This window comes from Convolutriloba macropyga, unplaced genomic scaffold (genome assembly GCF_964194025.1).
Source record: "Convolutriloba macropyga unplaced genomic scaffold, txConMacr16.3 SCAFFOLD_5952, whole genome shotgun sequence".
NCBI classification, from domain to species: Eukaryota; Metazoa; Xenacoelomorpha; order Acoela; family Convolutidae; genus Convolutriloba; species Convolutriloba macropyga.
In genome coordinates, this window is record NW_027449996.1 from 1 (window position 1) to 14720 (window position 14720).

A 14720-nucleotide genomic window follows, 5' to 3' on the forward strand; every position below is an offset into this window, starting at 1 on the left:
GATGAATTTTTGACACTGGTACCTTCTTTTTGAACTGATATTTGTTGAAGAATTGAAAATCTATGTAAAATTGGAAATTTTTTATTCACCATAGTCGAGACAGTATACCAATCTTGCAAGATTTTGAAAGATTCCTGCAAAAAGATGTTAATCTTTCAAAAGGATGTTAATTTTTATTGTATTGTTTCTTTTATATTAAAGTTTCATCTACTTTCCTGAATTTCTTCTTATAACACTAAGAACTAGGATCAGAACTGTCTTTTTTGTCACAACAACTAGTATAGGAAATAACTTCTGCTGCTTTTTAGGCGCTTTTTTTTGTTGACGTTCGGCTGAGCATTTTTTCAGAAGTCGCACCAATTTTTCTCCTCAAAAAACTACATAGCTGTCGCAATTGTACTCAAGAAAATCATACTTGCAGCTCAGCTGGATACTCTGGCTCCTGACTCGGAGGTAGAATCGAACCCATGCCAACGGCCGCCAGAATTACACCCCTCAGGTCTTCTGGAGCAGTCTTGCGTGAACAGATTGGAAGGGCAAAATCAAAGGCCTTTCTGATTGGAACAGTTGTTCTCACAAGGGCAATGTCATTCATCGGCACTTTCCACACAAAAAAGCTTAAAAAAAGTACAAGCTGAGATAATCCAGAACCACTCACAGAAGTTGCGTCGTAAGCTATTAAATTAGTTTTTATATTGGGGTAGAAAAATTACTGTAATGAGTGGACGAAAATCTTGCGAGAATATTGCAAGATGTTTCAAAACTTGCATGATTCTTGCAAAAATCTTACAAGACATGAATCCCTGCAAAGAATTAAAACAGGATACTATTGTCGTAAAGAACACTATGAAGCAGATTACTGTTTGTTAACCAAAGTACAAAGCCGAAATGAATCAAACAAAAATTTCGCCCGGATTCTAAATCTTGTAAGAAACTTGCATGCTTTTAGATTCGGAAAAAAATGTGAGTGTTTTTGGCAGCCAAAACTAACTAAAAACCAAATGTGCGAATGTGCGGACGAATCCAAAAACAATCGTTGGTCTAATTTGTCTAGAAAAAATGTTCTTGTTTTAGCTGTTCTTGTTCGCATTTTGCGAGATTTATTTTTGAGTGTTTTTTTTTTCAATTGGATCTTTTGTTATTTTTTTAACTCCGCCAATGCCGATCCCCAGCCAGTGATGCAAAAGGAGGAGAAAGAGGCAACTCGAATCTTGAGTTGCTCAAAAAGTCAGTTTTTTTAAATTTCCACTAGGAAACCAGTTCTTTTTTCAATAAACAGCAAGGAGTGGGCGTGATTGGTATAATTGAAAGATATAGAAAATTTTTTACTCTCTATGAAGTGATTTCTGTGGAAATTATTGTTTTGCTGTGCTGTGCTTCTTCTCGCACTCTGGAAAGTTTTGAAGGCATCGTTTTAAATGGTTCCTTTGATTCAAGACGTTCCGGTCTAAAAGTTCACTTGATCAAAGCTTGGATAAAGTACTGATTCACAACTTGCACTGAGTGCAGAGTTATTCCTAAATTATACTTTACGTGCAGTCCCAAACCAAACTTCTTCAAAATGAAGAAAGAATAGTCAAAAACAACAACGTTCACTAATTTTTGTCAAACGTTAAAATCCACGAGCATTTTTTGGTTTATTTTCTATGTAAAATATTAAATCAATGCAATGATACACATCAGATTATTTTATGGGTTGTTGGATAACAATCGGACCTAAGATTTTATCGCATGACTTCAAAAGATAAAATTAAAAATCAACAATAATTGTAAAAATATTTCTTTTTCAGGTGTGACGATTTTCTGGAATTTGCAATAAAATATAGCCGTTTCCCAGTTGAAAATGGCCAAAAAGGTGAAACTCACACAATAGTTGCTAGAAACACAGAACCCATAATTATTTTAAGATTCGGGCTTTTGTTAATTGTTCCCTCTTTTCTGGTTGTTCCATTAACTTATTGACTGATTTAAATGAGAATTTGCTTGAAAAAAGACCAGATTTTTGTCATCCGACATTCCATGTGAAGAGCCGTAAAAAACCTAAAATTTATTTTCTGATATGAAGTTTGAGCGTTGTATAAAAATCTCGAAAAATCTTTTTTCAACTATATTTTCTTTAAATTGGTACAGTTTTTGACCTGTAGTTCAGGACCATTAGTTATTAATTGTTTCGTTTGTTGTCGGAAGAGATACAGGACGAGAAACGCATGTCATAGTGTGGATTCTAACCCTTTGCTCTAAATTTTGAAATGTTTGTCTCACCTGTTTGTTTTTTCAAAAAATATATATAAGAATAGTTTTTAATATAACTTTCAAATTCTATTTGATTTATAATTATAGGAATAGTTTTTCATATCGTTTTTATCCAGAAACAATTGTGCTGTACAAATATAACCCGTAATTTGCAATAAAAGGAGCTACCTAGTAGAAAAAATTCAATCAGAGTTCTTCTGATTCTAATGAGATAATATTTAATTCCAACGGCAGTATTATGCGACAAAAAGTTAACTAATGTAATCCATAATGCGAAACTACACTAAAAACAGTTACAACTGCAATTAAGAATAGATAAACCTTTTTTTAAATTGTTTTCATCACAATATCTATCCAATTAGCAATTGTATTCATCGGTTTAAAAAAATCCAGCAGATAATGGTTTCGTTTGGCAACAATACATTTTGACATTTTTGATTTTTTGTTCAGATGAGTGGCTAAATCATGCGTTTCTAAAGCTCCGTGTGTCTTAAAGATTTAGACGCAATTTTTTTAAACCTACTTATGTAACATAAAATCAGTGCTGGTTATTTTTCATTCTCTCACTAGTTTTGATTCTGAAAGACCGAAAGAAATTTTGGTTTCAGCTATAAATTTAAATCAAACTTTAATTAAAGTGTAAGAGTTGAGAGAATACGGAATAGTAGATAACACTTTTTGTTTGACCCATTTTCCTGTGGAAATAAAAATAGTTCTTGTTGAAATGTTGTGGCTGTTAGTATTCTTTTTTTTTTTAAAAAAAATCAATTTCGAGCTTTGGAAGCAAGTTTTAAAGATTTTTTAGATAATCTGAGCCACATAAAGACACATCTACGTATACATAATGTCGTGATTATAGAATAACTATTTCATTGTCAATTTAATGTGTTTTTTTTGTTCTTTTCGGTTGAAGTGTTTGGTTTAAAAATTTTTCTTAAATTTTTCACATCTTAAAGAATGGCGAAAAACAGAATTTAAAATAGAAGTTAGGGTTGCAATCAACTTCAAGATATATCTAAAAAGTAGAGGAGTTCAATTGAACTTTCTTCACCTATATTAAAGAGACTCTTCTTCTTCGGCAGTTCAAAATGTTTTTGGAACGTTTTTTCACAAACAAATTAATGATTGAATTTGGCAAGAAATTCAAAAGTAGCGTATCAATTGTAAACTGCTGAATTGGATTTTATGGTTTGCGAGTATTTCAGTTGGAACCGAAACTCTATTTTTCCAATTCATTGAAAAAATTGGATATCTGAATTGTTTTTTCATAATAAAAAATCATAAAACTTACTGTTGATCTAAAAACTCGATATAAATTTTTTGCAGTATTCTTTGCAATTGATAAAAACTTACAAAAAAACAGTCTTCGACATTTAAAACAAAAGGTTAGTTTTGAAATCCATCTGCGTCTCAAACAGACAGAACTTACACACCAATACAATCTTATTTAAATTGACAACTAGACAAAGCTCAAATGAGAAACCGAAAAAAGGTGCTTCGGTGTGATCGAGTGAACTAATTTCACTTCGCTTCAAAATAAAATTAAAGGGATGTCTGGAATTCAAAGCGGTAAAAAAAGTAAATTTTTTGGCAGCGAGTTTTGTATATTTTAAAATCTTTTTCAAAAGACATCAGAATATAGTTATGAGACATGAAAACTTGAACTTTTGTTAATGAAAAGAGGAATAATCTAACTTGTTGGGCGTGTAGATTTCTTCGATGCTGTAAATATCTCGTCCAGACGTTGCGTTTGAGAAATCTCCAACCACCAATACTAGCTGATGGGCTAAAACGAAAATGGGAAAACTTTCTTTGAGAAAAAAAATACAGACTCACAAAAAGATTTTTCCTCCGACCTATATGATTTGAGCTAACTCTCATTTCGATTTATTTTTTCTGGCTAAAATTTTGGCTAAGTTTTTCAAAATTTAGTCTTTTTCATCAAAAATTGCCCGAAAAAGCTTCTTTAGTCTATTTTGATTTCCCGGAAGAACACACCCCAAGAACAACAAACACAATCTTTGTAAAATACAAAGGGGGCTAGTTTTAATTCCACTTCCATTGAGAGTAGTCTAGAATCAAAATTTTGCCGATTTTTGCTAACTTTACTCTATGATTATCAAAAACGCAGCATTCATTTTCAATCTTTAAACTAACAAATTTTATAGATCTAAAGCTTTCCAAACAATTGAGTGTTCTAATTGGACAAACAGCAATAACGGGGCTGGTTTTTGTTCAATCTTGGATTGTCACAATCGGAAAACTAATTCGAATTGTAATCAGTCTGTCTTCTTTTTAAAAATAAAATCGAGCTTTTTTTGTTAATTAAAGAGAAGAACAATTCACATCACAGATCAGTGTTGATAGGTCCAAATGGCTTCCTAAACAGCTCCAATTTAAGGTATCAAAAGTTTTCTTCGAAAGATTATTGTCGTTTTGACTTTGAAAAATGTTTGAATTTAAATATACAATGGCTTATTGAAATTTGCCTATATTTTTTCTTAATTTGGTCAATTTGTAGCTTAGAGTCAGCAAAGAAAGAGTGTTTCTTCTTCCTTTTCTTTCTGTTGAGTCAAACTTTAATTCTTTTTTTTGCGATATTACGCGTGAAGTCTTGATTTTTTTGTCTTTTACTACTAGATTTCACATTATTTTGGTTTTTAGTTGTTGTCCCCCTTTTTAACGGTTTTTATTTCTCGATTCGCCACCCTATCACATTATTGACAGTTCACAATTGTTTTTGGTGTTCAAAATCAGGCATATTTGAACGACTAAAAGTCTTGAAAGGCATACATAGAATATGGTTTCAGCGGCTTCGACAACCCTTTCTCGAAGAACCTAATTGATTTTTTTTACAATTGTCTTTAACTGTCGATTTTACGTTGTTTTTTCAGTCGTATTATTTTACCTGAATAATGACAGTTCTCATTGGCATTTTATGAAGGAATAAACGAGCCTTTATTCTGTCTTTAGTAGATAGCTGATGGCTTTCATGACTTCGAAAACAATTGTTTTCAAAAGTAAAAAACACTCTTTTTAACGTTGTTTGACTTCGCATTTTTCTTTTTTTGTCTATTTGTTTCCTAGTCTGGTTATTTACAGGCCACATATGACATGATTGTTGTCGATGGAAAGTGTAAGTTACAAAATCTATTCTTTTTTGAAGAAGTCGTTGTGAATTTACTGGAATCGACACAGGTTTTTCACACAAAGAGTAAACTAATTGTTCATTTCGGTCTGTTTTTAACGTTCTTTTTGTTGTGACATAATTTGAAATCTTACGGGTCTCAAGCGCCTCCGTTAGACGAAGAGCCAATCCTATTTATTTTGAAAACATCCAATATGCTTATGATCACATACGCCTCTATAGGAGGGCCTTAAGACCTGTCATTAATTTTCCTTTGATTACAAAAAGAACAACAAATGGACACAAAAAAATCAATATAAACTTGTGAGAAAACGCTGTTGAAGCCGTAACGTTAAACTTGGCCCCTCAAAATATGTTCAATTGAGCCTTCCTCGAACACCAACAAGGTGGTATGGGCCTTCTCATTAATGAGAAGAGGTAAAAAGTAGACAAAAAAGAAAAATTATGCAAATTTAGTTGAATTTTTTTTCTTTCGAAGACAATTATTTTCAAAGTCCTTAAAGCCATTAGTTACAAAATTAAAAAAAAAAATTGTAACTAATGGCTTTAAGGACTTTGAAGAGATATGTCTTCGAAAAAAAAAATTTGCATACTTTTTCTTTTTTGTCTACTTTTTACCTCTTCTCATTAAAGAGAAGGCCTATACCACCTTTTTGGTGTTTGAGGAAGGTTCAATTGAACATATTTTGAGGGGCCAAGTTTAACGTTACGGCTTCAACAGCGTTTTCTCACAAGTTTATATTGATTTTTTTGTCTCCATTTGTTGTTTTTTTTTGTAATCAAAGGAAAATTAATGACAGGTCTTAAGACCCTCCTATAGAGGCGTTTGTGATCATAAGCATTATGGATGTTTTCAATTGTCATCTATTGGTTTGCTTTTGAATTAATTGTTTTTAAAAAATATAAGCCAATTTTTTTGTCTTTGCTGTTTTTTTGTTCTTTTCAGTCTATGTGATCCTAGTCTCGTTAATTACAGGTCTAATATGACATTTTTGTTGTTGAGCGTAGGTGCAAATTTTCAAAATCTAATGCTTTTCAAAGAATTCTTTATGAACTTACTGGCTTCGACATGGGTTTTCGCACAAAAATTAAAATATTTATCAAATTTTTGTCTATATGTTAACGTTCTTTTTTTGGTCTAATTGTTACCTTTTCTCTTTGAAGAGACCCCACTTTACCACATTATGTTGTTTGCGGAAGGCTCAATTGAACAAATTTTGAGCGGCCAAATATGGCTTTAGGCCTTCGACAGCGTTTTCTTGCAAGTTTCAATCGAATTTTTTTGCTTTCTTTGTTTGTTGTTCTTTTTGTAACCGATAAAAAAATCATTAATGACAGGTCTTAAGTCCCTGCTAAAGAAGCGTATGTGATCATAAACCTATTGGATGTTTTTTAATGCCATCTAATGTCTTTCCCAATTTTGAAATTAACTGTTTTAGAATTATAAGCAAATTTTTAAAATCTTTTCTGTTTTTTTTTATCTTTTTTGTCTAATTGTTACCGAGCCTTCTTATAGAGTGGAACCAGAATATTTCTGGGGAAGTACAATTTATTTTGTTTAGTTTCAGTTTTATCCGACGCTAATTTGAGCTTCTGAAAGTTTTTTTTAAATGGACATAAAATTTTGGATGTAATTAATGTTTGTTGTTATTGTTGTATGATTTTGTTATTCGTCTTGACTTGCTGTATAATAATGGCTGATCTCATCATGTAATGCCGAATTTTTGCGCAACTGAGTTTTTTGCGTTTGAGGCGATCCTACTTCACACACATTTTTTTGAAAAACACTTGGATTTTTGAGGTTTTCTATCTGTTCTTATTTGCTAGATATTTATGCCAAAAATGTGGATGAGCGGGGTCGGAACTTGATGTGCGAACGCACATTACCGAGCCTCCTTGTTTCGTTACATCATCAATGCTTTTTTGCACGAATTTGTAATTTTTTGATTTCTTCATTCATTCAACTCACGTTCCAGATGATACACACAATGTCCAGCTGTGATGACAAAATGCTCGTGAAGTATGGTCGCGCCACAAAATTGAAAATAGTCGCTCCTTAGTTTAGCGTAGAACAATCTATGTGTCATCTTAATACCATTAGTAATCAAATACTTCGTTTTGCTTCCAAATTTCTCATTGTAAAACTTGTTTCTTAAAATAATTTCGCTCTCACAATATGTCAGATTGCACGAAAAAATTGCCAAACAGATTAAAACGTGAAGAAATTTCATAATGAGCGGTTTTAAAATGTGATTGTTTTTTGTTTTCATAAACTGCTGGACAGATAATATTTAGCTTCTGTTTATAGGTAAATGTTCGTTGAAATTTCAACTGTCCGTGTTATAATTTTGCAGAAATGTAATTTATAACAAAGAGCAAATAAAACAAACACGATTTGAAAGACAAAATGTTAAATGAAGGTAACAAAAGTGAAGTCATCATGAAATAAGTTGACTACAGAATCGACACAAGGTCAAATTTCAGTTCAGTTTTAAATTTTCTGATTTACTTTCTCTTTGAGAAGTTGATGGAACTATTTTGTTGTAGGATACGACAGTCGTTGAAGAAAAAATATTCTTCGCTTTTGCAGCTGGCGACAAAAATATGGACCAGGAAGACATTTTAACAGTAGATCGTGACAAGATCTAGCTATAGCTCTTTATAGTAAAAAGTAATATGGAATCTAGCGTACGCCAAAGCCGGGTCATATCACACTGGATTTATAAAGAAAATAATGACAAGGTTGATGTTGGGAAAAAATACAGAAAAAACCGTTAAATTAGTAAAAATAGCTGTTTTGTAAAATAATGATATGAAAATTAGCGAAAATAGAAAATATAAGCGAAAATAGAAAATATAACAAAGGATGTTAATTTTTAATGTTAAGGAGAGTGCGAATGTTGTGCGAAAAGACTCAATTTCTGCAATTGATATCATTAGTTCGTAAAAATTTTCAGTGAAAATTTTTCCAGAATATCTTTTAAAGAAATTTAAATGCTGATAAGGTTCAAAATAGTTGTCGCTTTGATCAATTTTTGTGTATGGGTAATAAGAACGAACAGAAGCGATATCTGGATTTATGACAAGTTTTTTTTAGTTTTTTTAGATATGGGCATATTCAGCTGAAAACACAGAAGATGAGTTATGTTTCCAGGCTGACATAAGAGTTTCAGACAACGATATACAGGAGTGTTGTCACTGACTTTTCATTTCTGTAATACTTTCAAAAATTTATCAAAAAAGTAATAATTGAATCTGCACCAAACCAAATATTTAGTACCGGAGCTAATTGAAAACTGTTTCATATTGAAATGATTGATATTTAGTGAGAGTCGTTGCAATAAGAAGTCAGATCAGCTTCTTTATCTTGTTGCAAAGGATTTTTTTGAAAAGAGAAAATATAGCTAAAATAACTACTACTATAAAAAATGACACTATAATGCAGACATAATGAAATCATAAATGAAACTATAACTAATATCACTATAACTGTAATTATAATTTTTTTGGAAAAAAAAACTATAAAGGAAACTATAATGCAACCATAATGAAATCATAAATGAAACTATAACTAATATCACTTTAACTGTAATTATACATTTTTTAGGAAAAAAAATGTAACTGAAATAACTATAACTATAAAAAATGAAACTATAATGTAACCATAATGAAATCATAAATGAAACTATAACTAATATCACTATAATTGTAATTATAACTTTTTTTGAAAAGAGACACTAACTAAAATAACTACTACTATAAAAACGAAACTATAATGCAACCATAATGAAATCATAAATGAAACTATAACTATTTTCACTTTAACTGTAACTAAAACTTTTTAGAAAAAAAAAACTATAAATGAAACTATAATGCAACCATAATGAAATCATAAATGAAACTATACCTAATATCACTTTAACTGTAGTTATATCTTTTTTAGAAAAAAAACTGTAACTGAAATAATTATAACTATAAAAAATGAAACTGTAATGTAACCATAATGAAATCATGAAAGAAACTATAACTAACATCACTATAAATGTAATTATTATTTTTTTTGAAAAGAGATACTAAAACTAAAATAACTACTACGATAAAAAATGAAATTATAGTGCAACCATAATGAAATCATAAATGAAACTATAACTAATATCAATTTAACTGTAATTATATCTTTTTTAGAAAAAAACTGTAACTGAAATAACTATAACTATAAAAAATGAAAGTATAATGTATCCATAATGAAATCATAAATGAAACTATAACTAATATCACTATAAATGTAATTATTACTTTTTTTGGAAAGAGATACTAAAACTAAAATAACTACTACGATAAAAAATGAAATTATAGTGCAACCATAATGAAATCATAAATGAAACTATAACTAATATCAATTTAACTGTAATTATATCTTTTTTAGAAAAAAACTGTAACTAAAATAACTACTACTATAAAAAATGAAACTATAATGCAACCATAATGAAATCATAAGTGAAACTATAACTATTATCACTTTAACTGTAATTATAACTTTTTTGAAAAAAACTATAAATGAAACTATAATGCAACCATAATGAAATCATAAATGAAACTATAACTAATATCACTTTAACTGTAATTATATATTTTTTAGAAAAAAAATGTAACTGAAATAACTACTACTATAAAAAATGAAACTGTAATGCAACCATAATGAAATCATAAATGAAACTATAACTATGATCACTTTAACTGTAATTATAACTTTTTAGAAAAAAAACTGTAACTAAATAATTACTACCAGAAAACATGAAACTATAATGCAACCATAATGCAACCACGAATGAAACTATAACTAATATAACTGTAAATATAACTATAATTATAACTAAAATCAGGCTAAGCCACTTTTCCACATAATTTTTTACATCGCTTGTTTTCAGACCAACTCTTGAAAATTTTTCATTATTTTATGAAAGGAGTCCGTGATTTGGATGCAAGAAGGCTGTTTTGGACAAGTAAATCAATGTGATCACTCTTCAAAATATAAAAAAAAATTAGGGAACTAAAACTCTACTGCTAAAGAAACATTTTTCAATTTTTATTATTAGTAGAGTGCTCTAATAAAAAAAAGCAAGTACAAATGTTATAAGTACATTATGAGTAAAATATAAGTAAAACTATAAGTATTATTTTAGTACTTGCTAGTTGATGTTATTGTCTAACACAAAAGGTTTTCGGGGGTTATTTTCATATGATCAGCATTATTAAAGTCTGAGTTGGGGCTATAACGGCTAATTACGAAACGTTCATTGATAAAACTCTAATTTGAACATAAAATGGTTTCTTTATAGATTCTAAAGTTCTACCGACCACAATTAGTTTGAGAGTAACTGTTTGCCGCTTTGTGATACGTTTCGATATGTTTGATATGTTTCGATGCTAAAACAACCCGCAAATGCAACAATGTTTGTGCAGTTGGGTGCCGAATAAAAATGACAGTTGTTTGTTTTATTTATATTTAATTCTGGAAATTTTTTGTTGTGAAGCCAGTTTGTTAATAACCATAAATGGTCAATTGAAGGAAGCACGCTGAAAATTTTTCTCGACAAATTTCAAAATCACTTAATGAAAATACATAAATTTCAAAGTTTTTGCTGTAGCACCCCCGAAAAATCAAAACTGCATCCGGGATATGTTATAATAAATTGCCCTGTGACTAAATTATACGGCAATTTGCGGCACGATCAATGTTTTATTTTTCATTTATGCCTTTTTATAATTTCTATGAAAAATTTACCCAAAATAAAGATTACACACTTTTTGGCTTTTAAAACTTTTGTAGCATACTTACCAAATACGCTCAGTTTCAGTATCAAGCTCTATTTTTAGTCTAAGAATACCTGGTTAAGGAGACTTTTTTAGTAGTCGGCTGAACTGCAACTCCTCAATCTTGTCTTGTGTTTTCTTTTCCCAAATCATTCAACATCCCGGATTGATCACCATAAAAGAAACTTACCAATCATAAAACGCTATACATATTTTTTAAGGAAATTTTTGAGTTTAGCTGACATTTTTTCGGAACTGAATTTGATTTCTTTTACAGTGAAAAAAAACTGTGTTAGTTACGTTACTCGTTAAAACTTGATACACATTAAGAGATGTACGTTTTCTGAATATTTATGATAAACAGAAGCACACTATAACACCGCAGAGGAACAGTCCAAAATTTCTCCCTGAATCAAAGACGCGCGCTCGATAAATAGATACATAAAATGAAAGAAATTAAGAGACAAGCTTTGTATCTTATTTTTCGCTAAAATGGATTGGCCATTTTTGCGAAATAGAGATACATTAAAAAAGTAAAGCAGGTGACAAGTCTTGTGACAGGTTTTTGCTCATTTTAGATATCTATTTTTTGCAATTTAAGTATCTCTAATCCGCAAATGAGCCTAATTAATTGCTTGCCTTTCAGTTCAGCATGCAAAAGTGATTTAATTCTTCGTTTTAAGTACTTTATTAAGGCTTTTATTAAAGCTCTTAAAGCATTTAAAATAATTAAAAGATCAATGGGAACAATTGCAACAATCATGTCAATAATGAACACGAATACATAGAATAGTTTGGTTAGATAAATTACTACAACTTAATTTTGCACTACAATTTTTACACTATGCGTTGCACTGTTTCAGTCTGTCGGCCTCCTTCTGGTGTCCTCTGCTCTGCTTCCAAAGAATAAAGCAGACGCAGAACTGAGGAATTTTTCAAAAAAATATTAGACACCTCTAAACCTGTATATAGACGGAAAAGTACAGAATAAAATTAATTTAACGTTTTTGTTGGCTGAATTCTATTGCCAATCCGTCATTAAATCAAACTTAGCAAGAAAAAACAGTAATCAAAACACATTCGGTTTTTTTAACAAATTTTTACTCTGTGCAAACTTATCTTGTTATGGATGGACAAGAGGAGTTAATAGGCTAATGGGAAAAGCGGATTTTTGTGCTAGTGCTTGCCCGCCAGTACGTTTTGCGCCCCCCCCCCCAGTTATAAAGCAAACTCTTTACATAATCTTTATGCAAAGCAATGGCACTTTACATAATCATTATTGTAGATAAAAAAAACTGATCCACAAAAATTTTTTAATCCACATAATGAAAATTCTCTCAAAAGTGGCTTTGGGCAACGTCAATGTGGGGCTGGCGGAATCTAACTCAACACTAGCCGAATCTATTTTGTGGAATTGACAGAACCCACTTTCACTATTTTCACACTGGCTGAATCTTTTTTGGGATCTTTTCAGTTTTGTCCCCCAAGGTTTTTTTTACGCCGCGAACTAACAAGAATAATGGTGTTATATAGCTCGATAGACCAAAATCAGCCATGATCAGACATTAGCTCATTAGTGGCAAGACTATTTCTCGTTTTTAAGCGGTACACGTTTTTGGCTCGTTTTTAGGCAGAACCAATCATACAAAAAAATTCTAGCCACTTTTTGTTGAATTTACTACCATTCTTACCTGTTGTCTTTCTTGTGTTTTTTTCTTATACTAGGTTTTCTTCCCTAAGGTTCGAGGAGAGATAGTGCGGTCACCCTGTTTGTGTTTCTTTTTGATAGTCTTCAGAAGATTAATTCAGAAAATTAATTCTTTCTAAAGCAGGTTGTTATCAGATTTTTTTGACTTCTCGATGTATTGCACTCACCTAAGACTTGGCTGACAATCATTACTGATTCAAATTGGTTTCAGCGAATTTTTTTAGTTTCATCAGTGATTCAGAAGGATTTCAGAAACAACTGTGAAGTGATTTCTGATTTTCTCTGAATCGAAGCACAATTCAGAAAAAATTCTGCTTTGATTCAGAGAAAAACAAAAATCACTTCACAGTTGTTTCTGAAAACCTTCTGAATCAGTACTGAAGCTAGAAAACTCTCTGGAATTAATTTGAATCAATACTGATTGTCACCCAAGTCTTAGGTGAAGGCAATACATCAAGAAGTCAAAAAAAATCTGATAACAACCTACTTTAGAAAAAAAAAATTCTAAATTAATCATCTGAAGACAATCAAAATGAAACACAACCAGGATGACCGCCCTATTTCGTCGAACCTTAGGGAAGAAAACCTAGTATAAGAAAAAACACAAGAAAGAAAACAAGTAACAATGATAGTAAATTCAACAAAAAGCGGCTTTAACTACAGCAACACCAAATTATCCGTTTGAATAAAAACGAGAGCAAAATAAAGAATCATCAGAATATCAAAATTTCTAAGTTCAGGTGAGCGTTAATGATCAGACAATTAAAAAGGCTCAGGGGATTGAAGTCAGTTTTTCTTATATGGCAATCTATTAAAGTTCAATCCACGGTCTGCTGCCTGGCTAAAGTCTGCCTTGAGTCTGATCATTAACGAGCTAAAGTGTGATCATGACTGTCTATGAATCTCATCATTAACCAGTCAAAATCTTTTCATCAACGAGTTATAAACTTTTCATTAACAAGTTTAAAACTTTTCATTAAGGAGAATTGCCTGACAAAAAATGATGCCCAAGTTTTTTCTGCAACTGGACTTTACACACCATAGCAACTCATGTACTAAACTGCTAGGTAATAATAAGCTTTTAATTTTTACTAACTTTTTCGTAACTACTATTTTTAATGTTACTTTCGAGCCGAAATTTTAAAACGAGGCATTAACGAGCAGAAATTGTCAAAAGTGAGTGCTGCGTTGGAAACGAGCCACGAACGAGCTATTTGAATGAGTCTGATCTTGGTATTTTTTTGTCTGATCGGTTCTGCCTGAAAACGATCCAAGAACGGGTATTTTTAAAAAATTGCAATAGTCTGGCCATTAATCACAAAATAGATAATTTTTAGCAAAAACGGCAAAAAATGAAGGAAATGCGCAACCCCTAATAATTGTTTAATTTTTATCCGCGAAACTGGGATACAAGTCATGCATCCTGTTTTTTGCGCGCTATAAATCTCTAATATGTTTCATTTATGTAGCTCATTTTGTACGCAACGTTAATCGATTTCGCACTATCATCCGCAATTAAACCATATTTAATGCGCGTTTTTGAGCCTGTAAACAAGGCCTAAAGCTTTAATAATTGATACCAATTAGTAAATAGAAGTGAAAAAGTCCTCAATTTTTCGGAAGAGCGCCAAAGTGAGAGAATGTTTTCCCATGTGAAAGGGAATTAGTGAAAAGAATTTATTTATAGTTGAGTTGAAAGATGGAGATTCATCTTTATTCGGCCAGTGTCGAAATAGGGATTTTTTTTCTGTTTTGACCCGTCAGCTTGGTGGGCTTATATTTTTTTACGACCACGAG

The 14720-nt window shown here is 31.1% G+C and overlaps 1 protein-coding gene across 1 annotated transcript; it reads right to left on the minus strand.

Annotated features, from left to right (window-relative positions):
- Nucleotides 1–415: 415 nt before the first annotated feature.
- Nucleotides 416–7689, minus strand: LOC142355530 (chymotrypsin-1-like; the record flags this gene model as incomplete). The annotated part of the gene is made up of 3 exons (XM_075407660.1): nucleotides 7371–7689; nucleotides 3949–4039; nucleotides 416–617 (listed from the first exon to the last, which is right to left on the minus strand). Coding segments are annotated over exons 1-3 (594 nt in total), but the record flags the coding sequence as incomplete, so codon positions are not given.
- Between the last annotated feature and the right edge of the window lie 7031 nt (nucleotides 7690–14720).